This window comes from the organism of the source record quoted next, unplaced genomic scaffold (assembly GCF_019419815.1).
Source record: "Pyrus x bretschneideri cultivar Hongxiangsu unplaced genomic scaffold, Pyrus_bretschneideri_v1 Contig5, whole genome shotgun sequence".
NCBI classification, from domain to species: domain Eukaryota; kingdom Viridiplantae; phylum Streptophyta; class Magnoliopsida; order Rosales; family Rosaceae; genus Pyrus; species Pyrus x bretschneideri.
Window position 1 is genome coordinate 2543433 of NW_025999787.1, and position 17260 is coordinate 2560692.

Below are 17260 nucleotides of genomic sequence, written 5' to 3' on the forward strand. Positions count from 1 at the left end.
AGAGTTGGGCCCAAAAGCAATTCTACAATTGCAGAGTCCAGACTCAAAATGGTCTAAATTTGTTTGCACCTGACTGCGGAGGGAGAAGTCTGAGAAGACAGAGAGAAGAGGGAGAGAGATGGAGAGCAGTGACGCTGCCATTGAAACCCAGAGACCCCAAAACCATGAAGCCATTGAAGAGAAGCCGAAGGTGGTGGTGATAATGGGACCTACAGGCTCAGGGAAGTCAAAGCTGGCCATTGATTTGGCATCCCACTTCCCCGTGGAGGTCATCAACGCTGATTCTATGCAGGTCTACAGTGGCTTGGATGTTCTTTCCAACAAGGTCCCTCTGCACGAACAAAAAGGTCCTCACCTTCTTCCACCCACTCACTTTTTATTTTGTTTTTGAAAAAGAAACTAAATTTGAATTGGGAATTTTGATCGTGGAAATGGGTTGGTGCATACAAAATGTAGGAGTGGCTCATCATCTGCTGGGAACTGTAAGCCCGAATGTTGAGTTCACAGCAAAAGAGTTTCGGGACTCTGCCATTCTTGTAAGCAAATCCAATTCTGTCTTTTGTATTTATGGTGGTTTTTGCTGTTGTTTCATGTATGCGTATTTAGATACCCGTCGTGTGTAATAAATTGTTACACTTTAGAGTCCAATCTTGATGAAAAAGGTGTGTCTTTGTCAGAAGATTGATTTTCATTCGAAATCAAGGCACTTGCCAAATTTATGTTGCTGAAGGATTGACATTGGTTCTTGCTATTAGTGTAGTGTTGGAGATTTCTTTAGAACAATTCCGTGGTCCCTAAGATCTATGAAGGAGAGGTAAGAGTTGAAATTTTGTGTTAGGTGCGAGGTACCAACTGGGTTGTGAGCTACGTGTACTTTCTAGGAAGTCTACAATGTTGGTATGGTTTTGTCTACACTGTGTTGTTAAGTTCAAGTTGGTTTATCTTTTTGATATTATGATATTAAGTCTCAATCATGAATCACTATGAAAGTTAAATAAAAAACACTGCACGAATAGTTATTAGAACCCAATCTCGTAGAATCCAATCTTTCCAAACTTATGCGCAGACCAACTTAGGTCATTTTGAGCTGTTTTCTTTGAATATAGTGATTCTGGGTTGGTTAAGTTCATCATGTCCATTTTCTTTGACTTAGCAAACGGTCTAAATTTTCAATATCCAAGACTTAGTTTCGCTAGGAACCTACTGTCCAAGGATATGGATTATATCTGACTGTGGTCAGTTTTTTCCTCTTTGAAAGAACTGCAAAAGCAGATTCTGATTGTTTGATTACATGTTGAATTTCTTTGAATGTTGGATAGCATGTTGAATTTCTTTTTGGATTTCTTTGTACAATCCTGTGTTTTCTGTTTCATTGCACTCTTTCGGTTCTATTTTCATGTTTCAAATATTCATCTATATGTCTGTCTGTATTTGTTTAAACTGACTCCGCATATGGGTTTACAGCTCATCAATGACATATTATCTCGTAACTGCTTGCCGGTCATAGTTGGTGGTACCAATTACTATATCCAGGTAGAGAACTGTTTCATTTTGTCAGTGACTAGTACCTTTTGCTATTTTTATTGTAAATAGATTATGAGCACGATAATGTTCAATTTTTGTAGGTTCAAGATTTTTAGTTGATTGGCACAAAATATGGTTGCAGCCATCTCTTTGGTGCATATTATTTATTCTAGAGTATACTGATATGTTGGCCTGATCTGAAGTTTACTATCCTATTTTTGAAAAACGCCAATTGTAGACCCTAGAAGTATTCTTTGGAATTCAAGAATTAAAAATTGATACAACACAGAGAAAGCTAAGGCCTCATTTGGTTTATAGGGTGAAATCAGTTTTCATTATCCAGAAGAGTGAACCAAAACTGCCTGCATTTGTTGTTTCTGAAATTCTTAAAAGAGCTGCTGATTGGTAGAATAACATGTTCGTTCATCATCATCATTCTTATCATATTCTTCTTGTTTTCTCCAAGGACTGGGTCAATTAATTGGTTTGGTTTGGCTTGGCTTTTGGCATTCAAACCAAAACATAGTTTTTGTAAACGGCTATCTATTACCGAAACAAAATTCAGTTTTTAAGTAAATTCAACGATTACTAGACCAATAGAATCATATACTTATTGTAGAGATTTTAGAGAAGAAACGAGTACGAGTAGCATATATCCAAGCTATAAAGGATATGTATGATGGAGTAAAGACTGCCGTTAGAACTCATGAAGGACAAACCGAAAGCTTCCCCATAACTGTAGGATTACATCAAGGCTCATCTTTAAGTCCTTACCTTTTTGCATTGGTAATGGATGAGTTAACGGGACCTGTTCAAGATGATATTCCTTGGTGTATGCTTTTCGCAGACGATATAGTGTTGATAGATGAAACTCAGGAAAGGGTAAATGCGAAGCTTAACCTTTGGAAAGAAGTGTTGGAATCTAAAGGTCTTCGCCTAAGTCGGTCAAAAGATAGAATATATGGAGTGCAAGTTCAACGCAAATGGAGGCCCAAATGAGTTAGGGGTGAGGATCCGAAACTAGGAAGTACGAAAAAGCAACCGCTTTCGCTACCTAGGATCTATCTTGCAAAAGAACGCAGAATTAGATGGAGACCTCAACCATAGAATACAAGTTGGATGGATGAAGTGGAGGAGTGCATTCGGCGTGTTGTGTGACCGTCGTATGCCATTGAAGCTCAAGGAAAAATTTTATAAGACGACAATAAGGTCGACGATGCTGTATGACATGGAACGTTGGGCAATGAAGCATCAACACGTACATAAAATGGGTGTAGCGGAGATGAGGATGCTTCGTTGGATGTGTGGGCACACGAGAAAAGATAAGATTAGGAATGAGGATATCTGAGGTAATGTAGGAGTAGCCAAAATTGAAGGAAAGATCAGAGAAAATCGGTTACGGTGGTTTGGACATGTGCAACGAAGGCCTACTGACACTCTAGTTAGAAGATGCGACTATGGGACAAAGGTTCAGGGCCGAAGGGGTAGAGGAAGACCTAGGAAGACTTTGGAAGAGACTCTAAGAAAAGACTTTGAGTACTTAGATTTAACGGAAGACATGACACAGAACCGAGCGCTATGGCGTTCTAGGATTCATATAGCCGACCCCACTCAGTGGGAAAAGGCTTTGTTGTTGTTGTTGTAATATAAGAACTCTGTGCTAATTATGAGTCAAATATAAGTGAAAGGGTTCCAATAACTATACCATGCTAAGTAGAGTAAGTGCTAGATCTTGTAATTCCATATATCTTATATGTTCACAATATAGATGACTTTATTATGGATTTTTACAAATTTTGGTTTTGAATTTTTTTTTAATGTGCTATTATTGGCACTCCAAAAAACTCATTGTGCATTCCAAACTTTCTATATTTAGAAAGAAAAATACACTTATGTGGAGTGCACAATTAGTTTTTTGAATTTTTTATTTTTGATTTCTGAAAAATGTTTGCCAACACCAAAACAAAGTCCCACAACTTAATCGGTTTGATAAACAGTTAAAAACCAATCTTCTAGTATCACACAAAGAACAAGACCTTCACTTCTTCCACCCAAAATTATAATTAGTGATGGCCTTGCACATCTGAATCTTTCCAGATTTCCTGAACATGGTTCTCAATGATTTTGATGATGATGCAACAGTCAAGGCCATGCACAAAGTATTTAGGGTTGGCCATGTCTTCGACTATGTGCTGGTGCTGCACAGGTATTTGTTGGTAGCTGGCTTCATAAAATAAGCCAGAATCTCTCTTGATAAGAGTTCCAAAATGTTTCCCAATAGATCCTTGTTTAGTAAATAGTGAAAATGAAAGCTGAAAGCTGAAAACTGATTACTTTCCTGGAACCAAACGGGGCTTAAGCGCTGACCACTTGCTTTTCCACATGAAGAGAAGGGTTGTGTGACCTTGTGAGCGTGTAATTCTATGGTGGACTAATCTCAGTGCTGACATGGAATTTCTTTTAAAATAAAGAATCAAAATTTTAACATTTAACTTATGTGTTTCCCAGCTCACTTGTTCTGCTTTTTGTCTTGTTTTCTGTTTTCATATTACAATTCCAGGCTCTTGTTAGTCCATTCCTTTTAGACGAAACAGTAGAAGATATTGATGAATGCTGTTTAGGTGATTATCCAGGTAAATAGCAACTTGTGTACTTCAAAATTGTATTTTCACCACTAAGAAAATCTCATATTTATTTATTTGTTATATATTTACTTTTCTAAGGAAATGGGTCATACAGGAAAGTATACACTTATTTTGACCTTTTTATTTATCTCTTGTTTTGCTTCCAGGAGATGGACAACCACAGGCTGAGCTGGTTATTGAAGTAGACAATTCCGGTTATGGCTATGACTATCTTAAAGCCATTGATCCAGTTGCAGCAAACAGAGTCCATCCAAATAACCATAGAAAAGTAAGTTTGTGGCATAATTTGTACTGTCGTCTTGCTGAATATATAGTGTGTGATGATTTTACAATCTTTTACTAGGTAATCTAGTATCCTTACAGTGAAAGAAATAACGGATTAGTCCTTCTACTGCAGGCATTATTTTTTCCTTACAAAAAAATTAAGAAATACTCATGGTAACCATTTGAGCTCTAAGGATATTCCTTGTTTTGCAGATTTGAGACACAATTTACTGTTTTTCCTAGAGCCAGTGTTATGATAGTCAAATTTAGATTATTTTCATGTCTTTAGGGTGACTCCAATTGTCAACCTTCTTTTCATACGAGGATTTTATTCAATAGATGATCAAATAGGGAAGTACAGGTGCCTTCAAATTTATACTTTGGGATAAATGTTATAAATGATTTTACACTCCAGTAGAAATTCTTTTATTTGTCTAAAAGTCTTATTTAAGAGTCCCATATTTGATGCAATGAGTCATGCAAACATACAGTTTCAATTGCTTTTATGTGCTCTTTATTCTTAAGTATCGTGTATCTGATACCCTGTGGCAGAACAGATGTATTTCAGTTCGACATCTTATGTTGAATCTTTTGCAGATTAGTCAGTACCTTAGTCTGTATGCTCACCATGGTGTTCTTCCTAGCCAACTTCTTCAGGGAAATGCTGCCAAAGTGCGTAAGCTTTGTTTTCCTATTTTTTCATATATTCTGTGGTATTCTAGTTATATGCAATGTTTTACATATATCTGTTTCCTTCAAGGAGAATCTATTTTTTTACCTCAGATAGGACATCTTCATTAATCAAAGCATTATGATTTTCTTTCGACATTTTTTAAAAGATAATAAGATATTATTCTAGCATGAGCATAATGGACCTATTTCTGTTGCCCTTTATTTTGTGTACAACTTCCAAGTTCTTGGTTGCTCATATATTAGTTTTATTTATTTATTTTTTATTTTTATTTTTTTATGTATATTTATAAAAATTCACTCTCTTTCCACACTTGAAGTTGGAAGTGTAATTGCTTTGATGAGATTGGACCTCCTTATGTTCCTTACATATTTTAAATATAATAAAATTAATAAGATGAAAGCAACATGATGTTTAACTTTTGCATGTGGCTGGGCAGAACTGGGGGCGAGTTGATAATTTCCGATACAATTGCTGTTTTATATGTGTGAATGCTTCCCTCCCTGTGCTGGACCAATATGTGGACCAAAGAGTAGATTGCATGATAGACGCTGGGTTGCTTAATGAAGTCCTATGAAATTTTCAACCCAAATGCAGATTATACTCGTGGTTTGCGGCAGGCCATTGGGGTTCGGGAGTTTGAAAACTTTTTGAGAGCTTACATTGTTGAAGCCAGTGATGAAGGAAATCATTTGATAGATGAGTCCATGTCCTTGAAATTAGTAGACCTGGCTGATAAGAAATTGATGGAGAACATGAGGGAAATCTTGAAGTCTTTCAGTGACAGCCAACCCAAAATTGTGTTAAAAGAAGCTATTGATAAAATGAAAATGAACACCCGAAGACTAGTTCGTCGTCAGGTAAATTGATTTTGTCACATTTACCTGAATTCTTTATGCATGAATTTCTGGTGATATTTTTCTCACTTTTTTAATTTTTGTTTGCACCATAGAAGCATGCCTCTGTTAGTCTGACTTAACTCTCATAACTTCTGGCCAGTGTACATTTTCAATAAAAGTACTCCCGAGTTATGAACAGAACTTACTTATCTGACGACTTTTTCTGCTGTTATTCATCGTTGGAAATCCTTTAATGAATATGATGCCCTTGATATTGTGAGAGTGTTTTAACAGCCAATTCTAGATCGTTTGAGGTTTACGTTATCTCTTGCACTTCAATGGTCTTTCCTCTTGATTGAATTTCTTTCCTGCCTCAAACATTTTATGGAGCGTATTGACAACAAACCCTGCTAGACCATCCCCATGAGGGTGGTGAAGGGAGGACGCCACTCCATATTTCATTTAGCTAATCTATACTCTGAATGATTATATATCTACAATCTTAAACAGTTTCGAAAACATAAGTGAGAACATTTGTAACGTAATTATATTGTTTCACAGAAACGAAGGATAAATCGCCTGGAGACACTGTTTGGATGGAACATACATTTCCTGGATGCAACAGAATCCATATCCTGTATGCTTCTGTGTCTTATCTTTTTCCTAGTTTCTTTTATTCGTTTGTTTCTCTTGTTTTTCAGTGGGACTTGGTGTAATGTTATTCTACTCGTTTTTTTTTCTCTCGTTTCTGATACATATAGGCAAAGCGGATAATACATGGGCTACAGAAGTGGTTGGACCTGCTGTGGAAATGATTAGATCTTTCCTCAATCAGGATTCAAGTTTGGTTCCTGATTCGGATACCCGATATACCATTGGAGTGAATACGATGCAGCGGGACTTGTGGACTCAGTATACATGCAAGGTTAGGACTGGTTGACTGCCCTGGGACACTGTTCTTGTTTGCTCAATTTCTCCATCCCGCATTGTAGTTTATTTGTGGTGCTTATATAGACGTGTCATTTAGTTGACTTGGGCTAAGTTGGTGTGCAAATGACTTTCCATTGCTAGGCCTGTGGTGACAAGATCCTGAGGGGAGCACACGAGTGGGAACAACACAGGCAGGGTCGTGTCCATCGCAAACGAGTTTCTCAGCTTAAAAAGTCTCAAGGGTTTCTCTCACCGGAGCAGCATCAGCTGCCTCAACATGTAGATTGTAGTTAAAGAGTTGTTCACCTATTTTTCGACATAAAGAAGAGGAAAAGAAAATGAAGGCCTATATTATGGTTTCTCATTTGTGTCACTATGCCAGCGCAAACACTGAACTATCTCGATGCAATTGAGTTCAGAAGAATCGAACGCTCAAGCAAGAAAGGTGGAGTCCAGATGGTGAAATTACAACTCAACCTTGCTAGGGATTCAAGGGAAATTAGATGGATTAGGAGTTTATGAGGTTGAAATAAGTTGGTCTCTAAGAGGACTCTTGCAGTTATGCATGCGAGTTACTGAGGAGAGTAGAGAGAGATGCAGAGATAAAAGTTAGTGATGTGAGTTACTGTGGGAGAGTAGTGAGAGATGTAGATAGAAAAGAGGGGAGAGGAAGTGGGTAAATCAAAATTTTTTATCACCCTTAATTATTAAAAGTTTTGATCGCAGTCTATGTTGAGTGTTTGGTTGTCAAAGAATAGCATTATGAGTATTTTAGTTGGTAGATTTGCTCATGACTAAAAATGTTGCAGAATACGATCTCTTAGTGGGTCACTATATATAGATATATGTATAAAATGTTCTTACACATAAAAATAGTGCATATTGTTGTGACCTATTTTATTGAAAGGAGAGAGAGAGAGAGTGCGTAGGGAACTAAGAGAGTGAGGTAATTTTTGTGATGATGTTTCTCATCACTCATGCCTTCATTTGTAATAAACTTAGTAAGCTTACTTGCCTTGCAAGTAATAAAAATCTAGAGGAATAAGATCTTCTAGATTACATAGGAATTCTAAAGACAATCTACTTATAATTTACACAATCACAAATGTGCTATAATTAATATCACAATACTCCTTGAGTGTGTAAATACTCGAGTAGCTGTCCTATTAGATCTTCATTGATGATGCAGAACTAGTTGATGAAGTTGTCTCGTTTAGTCAGCACAATAGTGAATGAGAGTCTTAAAACTAGTAGAATAACGCATATATAAGTAAACTTTACAAAACCTAGCTATGGTAAAACCTAAGATAGGAGGATTCATCTCTTCTAGGACACTTCATAATCTAAAATAATCTCATGTGTTAGAATGGACGATTTAGCGATGGTAGGATTTGAACCAGGTTCATTAGTGTCTGTCGTGGTTTTCTTTTTCCTAGTTGTGAATCCCTTAAACCAATGGGTCTGCCATGCTTTTAGGTAGGAACAGATGATTGGCTAGCCACCGATGTACCAGGCCGTGCAACATGTGCGGCCAACCGTCGCTCGAGGGCGGCTTGTTCTTCCATGGTGTGTTTCAACATACGTGAGGCACATCTATCCTTGTAGGCAAGGTTACAACTGGTATATGTGATCTAGTCACTTTTGCTAGATCAGTAAAAACTCTGACATACTTTGAGTAACACTCTATAGATCTAAAATACGTCACACTACAATTTCAGAATGTACGATGCAGAGATCTAGAATTTGCGGTGCAGGAATCTAAATTATAGAACGTAAGAAACAACATAAATAAAAACATAGAAAAAAACCATGTCCTGTTGACTAGTGATCATAGCAGGGCCGAAAATAATTGAAGCTAAGAAGCCTATTACTTATAGTTATAGTAGGTAATTGTCATTACATTGTCGGTGGAGCAGACAGTCTGGAATGCATATGCCCTCCTTTTCTGTTCAAAAGGAGCAGTTGTTCAACTAAGCAAGCAAGGCAGCTGATTTCCTTTAAAAGGCTAGCCATGCAAGAGGGGCTGCCTCTATTTCTACTTTTGTTCAATCATAATGGACGCTATCTTTTTGGTCTGATGATACGAAGATTTGGAAATTATGATCTATTTTAAGAATCATCATACTATATAGGGTGAACTACCAATTTAGCTCATGAATTATCACATCAGTGAAAAATTAAACTTTTAAATTATTATTTTAAAAAAAAATCAATCATTGAATTATAAAAATCTGTCAATTACATCCTTAATATTATATTCAAAGCTACTATATTCAATTTTCCGTCAATTTAAGTTACATTAATTGTATATGATACATCTTGGAGGGTAGATTGATAGTTTTTCATAAAGAAATAGGGTATAGGGTTAACTTTGGAGGTTAAATTGGTTAACTTTGTAGCGTAAATTGGTAGTTTTTCATAATAAATAGTGTAAGTTAACTTTGGAGGGTAAATTATATGTTAGATTCACAACCTATATGAAATGTTAAGGGCTTAATGAATTTAGGGATTTATTTTACCGAAAAAATAATTCAGGGACTTAATTTGCACTGGGCTAATAGTTTAGGAACTACATCGGTACTTCACCCTATTATATATGCGCATGACTTAAGTGTCAAATTCGACTCATAAAGTGTCAAAAAGCGTTTAGTAATTAATTCGATATTAAGTTGTAACTCATGACAAAAATCTTAAGTTGTCATTGGAAATCCAAACCCTACAATTTGTGGCTCATGAAATAGTTTGGTTTACACTTAATATGATGGATTTTTACGCACTTATAAGTTAGTATATAAGCTTCTTACATTGACTTTGATGTTACTGGTTGCAACTGCTTGGGTGGAGAAAGCGTTTTTCATTATGAATATTGTTAAAATACCATTGTGTAACAGAATGGGAGATCAATGGTTGAGTGATAGCTTGATTGTTTACATTGTGTTTGGACCCAATTTTGTACTATTAGTCTGAGTAATCGAGGCCGTTAAATGAACAGGGTCCTAAGCCATTGGATGTGAATATTAATGTGATTTTCAATTGCTTTACATTATTATGGTTACGATAAACCATGGTAATTAAATAGTTGGAATTATCTTGATCATTTGAAGATTATGCCGTGCATTTAGGTGTTAAATGAAGATCTGATCAGACGGTTGTTGAAGAGATAAAGAATGAAAGAATATTCTTTTTATTTTCTCATCTAACCAAAACAACAATTTGCATGCAAACGTGGAATAGTTGTTAGATAAGGGAATAAGGAAAATAAAGATGAGAATAAGGAGTCAAAGGATGGAATTACATGCAGACAGGTTGTGGCACTTGGCTTCGTCTTGGGATTTGTGATAATATTTCATCAGTTATAATTACGTTTCAGAGTTTAAGTTGGTGAAAGAATGATCATGCATGCATGTGGCCTTTGTCAGGGGAAGTATACATGATGGATTTGATTGGTGAGGTGCTTGCATGGAGATAAACTTGTGCTGACGTGATAAATTTCGAATATAAAGATAGGCCTTAGCCTATGGCATGGATCAACTTCACTAGTTTGAGTTGCAAAGGAACTCTACGTAATCATCAGGCTAGGCCAAGGTAAATATGTTCTATAAATGCAGAAGCATGAACGACTGAGGAGAGACTTCCAATTCAACACATAACTGCCCTGCGCAAAACCTCTCAAACATCTTGAGATTATTTTTTTCTTTTTTCCGCCGACACATCTTCAGTTTGGATAAACAGCATTGTGAAGGCAACCAGCGAACATCTTCAGTTTGGATAAACATCACTGTTGCCGTAGAATCACCCGTTCCCGAAGCACCTTCAGTTTGGATAAATAGCATTGCGTCAAGGTCGACTGGTTATCTATCCAAGTCTCGGTTGAGAAGGATTTTCGAATCCTTATTGGTAGAGGTCATCTCATTAACCTTCTCAGCGAAGTGAGGTGTTACCAGGTTACTACATTCGGCACCCTGAGAGCCGAATTTGATATTAAACTTTGCAGAACTAGCAGAAGTGAGGTGTTACCAGGTTACTACATTTGGCACGCCCAGTGGGACCCAGTGCTAAAATTATGAAGTTTATATGATATATCAAGATTCCATTCTGGCTCCACATAGCCGATTGTTCGAGCTCCTAGAGGAATTGAAAAAACACAATGAGGAACGAAAAAGATCTTTGGAAGTGGAAAAAATTCTTCGTGGCCATACAGAGATGCAAAAGTCATTCGCTTACATGTTGAGACTAAAAGCTCCTATTACCCTGCAAGAGCAATGGGTAAATGAAGATAGGGCTCGATTTAATACCTGGCTAGATGGAAAATATTTTCCTTACGTTTTCGACTACAAATCGATTCCATTTGAGGAATGGTTGGTTGAAAAGACCGGGGGGCAATTTTTCGCTCCAGCCGTAATTAGACGTCGGCCTAAGAAAATTGTTAATTTAGCCAAAGAACAAAGGCCACCTATTTTTCTGGTCGAGACTGAAAATGTGGTAGGCCTAGAAGAAAATGTTCAAGTTTCTGAGCCAAAAATTGACTCAGAAAATGATTCGTCAGAGGAGTGTTCTAATGATGAACAAGTCCGATACACGGCTTCAAACGGAAGAACCACATCAATTGATATGGTAATTGAAGACATGATCTTAGAAGCCAAAACTACGCCAATTGATATGATTATTGGCGATAAAGCCGATATCGAAAAATCCTATTCGGCCAAGTTATTTGAATTAAAAGCCAAAATTAACCAAGTAATTATGCCTAGGGGGCATAATAATGGTCAAACACATTCGGCAGCTGGTGATAACAAACATTTCACCGAGTCAAAAATATTTGGAGATCATTCTTTATTCAGCCTAGAGCAAAATGAAAGTTTTGATATAAAAAGATCTTGGCTTGGAATAAAGCATCGTTGGCCTCCTTATGATTATGATTAGGTTGTTTTCATTTTCTTTTGCTAAAAAAAAAAAAAGAATAAATTATTTTCTTAACCATTCAGCCTTTTAGGCCGATGCATAAGAAAATAAGGGGGCAATAAGTGGTGCGGCAATCCAACTGATGGTGTGCTCAACAATTGTGATCGAAGGAATGGAATTTTAATGCTGAATACATTTTTTCGGCCACATGGCTCGGCCGATTCTCACATTTTCTGAATTGTGTTCATTTAATTATTATTGGTGGTCTTCGGTAGACTACTTTCGGTCGAAACCCACGCCGAATCAATTTGTATAAGGTGGGTATCCTCAGCGGTTAAAAAGAATATTTACAGTATGCTCTACACCTGCCTATCTTCGGTCATTCTTCCTTCCCATTGCTCGACCATGGGAGTTCAGTTTTTCCATGAGAAATTATTTGGTTTACATCTCCACTTACATGAGCTTGGGTGTGCCAAGGACAAGTTTTGTTGCGGTGTAATCGGCGCACTTGGATTGGGTGTGACTCAGAGACTAGGCGAGTTAAGGTGGTCAAGCACAGTGGTTGGTCGAGTTGGGTCGACGATTCGACGACTTACTTTTACAGAAGAGGTGAGATAATTGGATTCCACTTCGACTAGCACATATTTGTTTACAGTTGTTGGTCTGCAGAGTTTATTGCCAAGTTTCGGTTCGCCCAACAAAGTTGACATTCAAGTAATTGGAAGCCGTGGATGTTGTTTGCTGAATTATTTTGTGTTCGGTGGAGTTTGTTCTCATGGAGGTCGACAATGTTAAAACTAATGCGGAGCTTGGATTTGGCCCATGGTGTTGCATACACTTTGCTTCTCGTCGAACCAATTTGTTAGTTTGGTGGAGGTTTGGTCTCACTCTCACCGAATGGCCCCAAATAAGAAAGTCGGGATTTACTTTATTCGGTGCAGTACTGAAGAAAAAGAAGTATTTCCCCTGTTGCTCGGTGAAAGATGGCAGCAAAGAAAAGAGATGTGCTTGATGATTTCAGGAAGTAATTCGGCGATTTTGTTGTCCTACGAAGTATTCGACCGACACCATGTTCAGTTTGACATTGGTTAGGATTGAGTTTTTGGGTTCCTGGCAAAAATGGTTTTGCTGTGAGGCAGAGATGGCGTCAGTTATTAATATGCTATAAAAATAGTAGTTGTTCGAGGCTTCTTAACAGTGTTGGTTGATAGCCATGAAAATGGAATTGCAGAATTGTTTGACCGAGCTCGGTTAAATCTGAAGTTCTGTTTCGTCTTTCATGTTTATAAGTGCTGCCATGAAACCTTTCAATAGGCCAAACCGTATTACATTCGGTGAGGTTTGCATTGAAGGAAGAGAAATGTGGGAGCATGCTGACTTGTTTGCCCAATCACAAGTGAAAATAAGTCAGAAAAGAATGAAAATGTAATCGACATATGCATGTGGATTAGCATTACTCCAGTTCAAATGGGGGAGCTTGCCATCATCCAAAACATGAGATACCATGTGCTTTATTGGAATGCATGGCATTCTCCCTATTCACATGCTGGAATTTGTTTTCATTTGAAAAGAAAAGTGTCTCTGTACATGTGATGTGATGTGATTTCGTCAAATGGAGTCCCCAGAAAGAATAATGTAGTGCTTGGTTCGGCGATATTTTTCGGCGTTTCACACTCAAACCGAGAAATTTGAGGATATCAAGGAAGAACAATCAATTTCCTTAACCGTTCGGCTTACGAGCTGAAGCCCAAGGAAATTGGGGGGCAATGTTTGGACCCAATTTTGCACCATCGGTCTGAGTAATCGAGGCCATTAAATGAACAGGATCCTAAGCTATTGGATGTGAATATTAATGTGATTTTCAATTGCTTTACATTATTATGGTTACGATAAACCATGGTAATTAAATAGTTGGAATTATCCTGATCATTTGAAGATTATGCCGTGCATTCAGGTGTTGAATGAAGGTGTGATCAGACGGTTGTTGAAGAGATAAAGAATGAAAGAATATTCTTTTTATTTTCTCATCTAACCAAAACAACAATTTGCATGCAGATGTGGAATAGTTGTTAGATAAGGGAATAAGGAAAATAAAGATGAGAATAAGGAGTCAAAGGATGGAATTACATGTAGACAGGTTGTGGCACGTGGCTTCGTCTTGGGATTTGGTGATGATATTTCATCAGTTATAATTACGTTTCAGAGTTTAAGTTGGTGAAGGAATGATCATGCATGCATGTGGTCTTTGTCAGGGGAAGTATACATGATGGATTTGATTGGTGAGGTGATTGCATAGAGATAAAACTTGTGGTGACATGATAAGTTTCGAATATAAGGATAGGCCTTAGCCTATGGCACGGATCAGCTTCACTAGTTTGAGTTGCAAAGGAACTCTACGTAATCATCAGGCCAGGCCAAGGTAAATATGTTCTATAAATGCAGAAGCATGAACGGCTGAGGAAAGACCTCCAATTCAACACACAACTGCCCTGCGCAAAACCTCTCAAACATCTTGAGATTTTTTATTTTCTTTTTTCCGTCAACACATCTTCAGTTTGGATAAACAGCACTGTGAAGACAACCGGAGAACATCTTCAGTTTGGATAAACAGCACTGTTGCCATAGAATCAACCGTTCCCAAAGCACCTTCAGTTTGGATAAACAGCACTGCATCGAGGTCGACTGGTTATCTATCCAAGTCTCGGTCGAGAAGGATTTTCGAATCCTTATTGGCAGAGGTCATCTCATTAACCTTCTCGGCGAAGTGAAGTGTTATCAGGTTACTACATTCGGCATCCTGAGAGCCGAATTTGATATTGAACTTCGCAGAACTAGCAACCTTGTCTTCAGGCTCGAGAATCCAAAGGCCGAGATATGTTCCTTCCTCGGCCGCAATCGCAAGATTAAGAAGTTAGCAGCGCACTCAACGCAACATCAACAAATTTTACTCCTCGGCCGACGAGTTGGCACGCCCCGCATTCAACCGAAGGACGTAGTTAGCTTATTAGTTACTTGGCTTGCACGCTGCGTAGGCTTTGTAATTTTTAGGGTCAACACATTGAAACAAATGTTTTTTCTTTTATTGATAATGAAGCTATCATGCGACGTCTTTATGACAAGAAATCTCGCCGACAACAATTGTAACTTCGTTTGTATTGATAAGTTATGAACGATATTAATATTGTTTACTATCTAAAAGATTTGGTTGTCTGCATTTTTTTTATAAAACTCCCCTTTCCATCCTAACAACCCCCACCCTCACCCCAACAGCCGCCCGAATAATTACCTGCCGGCCGCCCTGACAATTTTTAGTTGTGCCACTGAAGTAATGAATTTGAAAGCGTTACATGGGGTAACACAAATTAATGAAGTAATTATGCAACACCTTATGCTTGGGGAGTGTAGTGTGGACTCAATAATTACGAGATCAAGTCTTAATATTTGATTTGCACGCCACCACATGTTAAAAGAGTGGATGCTGAGTAGGGAACGTGGGATGTTTTTTATTTTTTATTTTTTTTATTTTTATGGAAGATCAGCTGATGGCTTCAGTTAGCATGTAATCTACATGCTAATCTACATGTAGATTTATGTCAAAAAAAAATTGTGTAACCGTCCCCAGTGGCCCTATGCATCCATCCATTAAAGAAAACAGCATTATTTTGCCGGAATGTAAATGAAATATGTGTTGGAAAAATAAGGTAGGCCCAACTGCTGCATTAATCACAACAAAAGTTCATAAATAGTCATCCAATTAATTACACAGATATAATGCATATGAACGATCATAGACAATGCCAATGCAAATGATTAAGGGGCAGAAAAATCTGTCGACCGAAAAAAAAAAGGGTTAGAAAAAATTGAAATGGATCAAGACAAATGTTCGATATTATGTTCTTAAGATAAGTTTTAAGATAAATGTTTTAACAACGTCTAAGTAACATTATAGAATTTATTATTCGTCAAATGCTCTTAATCGGGTAAATTATATGTTCTACACTAGAGCCTTTAATATAATTGAAAGGTAATCATTACCTCTAAACTATCACAAAACACTTCTTTAATCTTAGTAAGAATTTTTCGAGGTTTCTAGTACGCCAGCGGTAAAATGTTGAGATGGAAATTTTTCCAAATCTCGAATGGTCGGCCCCTAAACCATTTTAATAAAAGAGTTTTAATGAAACACTTCAGGTACTGTTCATTTTTAACGAAAAATCATATTTTTATTTTTTTCTAGTACTATTCATTACATATTTATTTATTATTTTTCATTAAAACTAATTTTTTTTTAAATTTTTCGTTAGTTTTCATTTTTAAAACTCGGGCTAAAATGATACTTGAGGAGAAAAATTCGTGATGGCCAAGATTCTCTCCATAAATTGAGCTTGGGATGAAGGCGAGTCTCACCGATGCGCGCGGACGCGGCAAATTTATGCCACGCGCAGCGCTCCGATGCGCGGGCCACATGCCACGCAACAAAATGTCAGTTGCTGGACTTAGGGCTGACGTGTTTGTCCGCCACTTGCAATGAGCCGAACGACTTTATTAGCTTACATTTGATCTAACCCACACAATTGCACATGATTTGAATGCAGAGAAAACTCCATTTCAATTTCCCGAAAATTGTATCCCGATATAAGAATTAATCATACATTGGATTGACAAATACACTTTATATCACCTTTGTAAGATTCCTTAAAGATGAGCATGTGACATATCATCCATGCATATTAGGCTCCAATAATACACCCTGGAGCATATGGCTAGGACATGGAGAAAAGTCCAGCAGTAAGACCAAATGAATTATAGAACTGGGAAATACACACACACACACACACATACATATATACATATATATATGTTATATAAAAATATACCTTACAAGGACGAAAAAATTATATTTAATAGACGTTTTAGAATAGTCACAGCAGTTCTGCAAAGCAATAATAGCTCCTCAACGAGAATTCTCTACCCTCCTATTCCTATCCTCTTCAATCTCCTCCTCTCACACATTTTTTTTTCTTAATATCTCTATAAAAAAATCAATATAAGATGTTGACATGGCTTAACTGTGAGCGTTCAAATGAGAATGAAAAGGTAGAGAGATTAGGAGGGTAGAGGATCATCCTCCCTCAACATATCCAGTCCCACAAGAGTACTGTAATTTCAAACAATATGGGCATAAAGGAACTCAATCATCGTGTTCATGCGCAAAAGCAAAGTTATGACAATAGAACTGGACAAAATCAGACTGTGCGGTTGAGCGACTAGGTTGCTGACTAGTGGGACTATAGCCCCATAGAAATATTGAGCAAGAGATATTGTTGTCCCAAGATTGAAGACTGATTGATATCCTCCAAACAGGGTCATTGGGTGTGACAGTGGACAGGCAGGAGTAGGACTGTTGAGGTTGACACACAAACAATGGTTATGTAGGGTATTATAAATTGTGGACTTTGGGGACT

General features: G+C 37.4%; 1 protein-coding gene across 1 annotated transcript; it reads left to right on the top strand.

The window, feature by feature from the left end:
- On the top strand, nt 1–7618 carry LOC103954763 (tRNA dimethylallyltransferase 2). Its single transcript, XM_009366586.3, is given in 11 exon segments — nt 1–347; nt 457–536; nt 1465–1533; nt 4085–4157; nt 4316–4437; nt 5031–5105; nt 5564–5695; nt 5697–5984; nt 6525–6600; nt 6725–6888; nt 7035–7618. Coding segments are annotated over 11 exon segments (1461 nt in total). The 5' UTR covers nt 1–118; the 3' UTR covers nt 7188–7618.
- The last annotated feature ends 9642 nt before the right edge of the window (nt 7619–17260 follow it).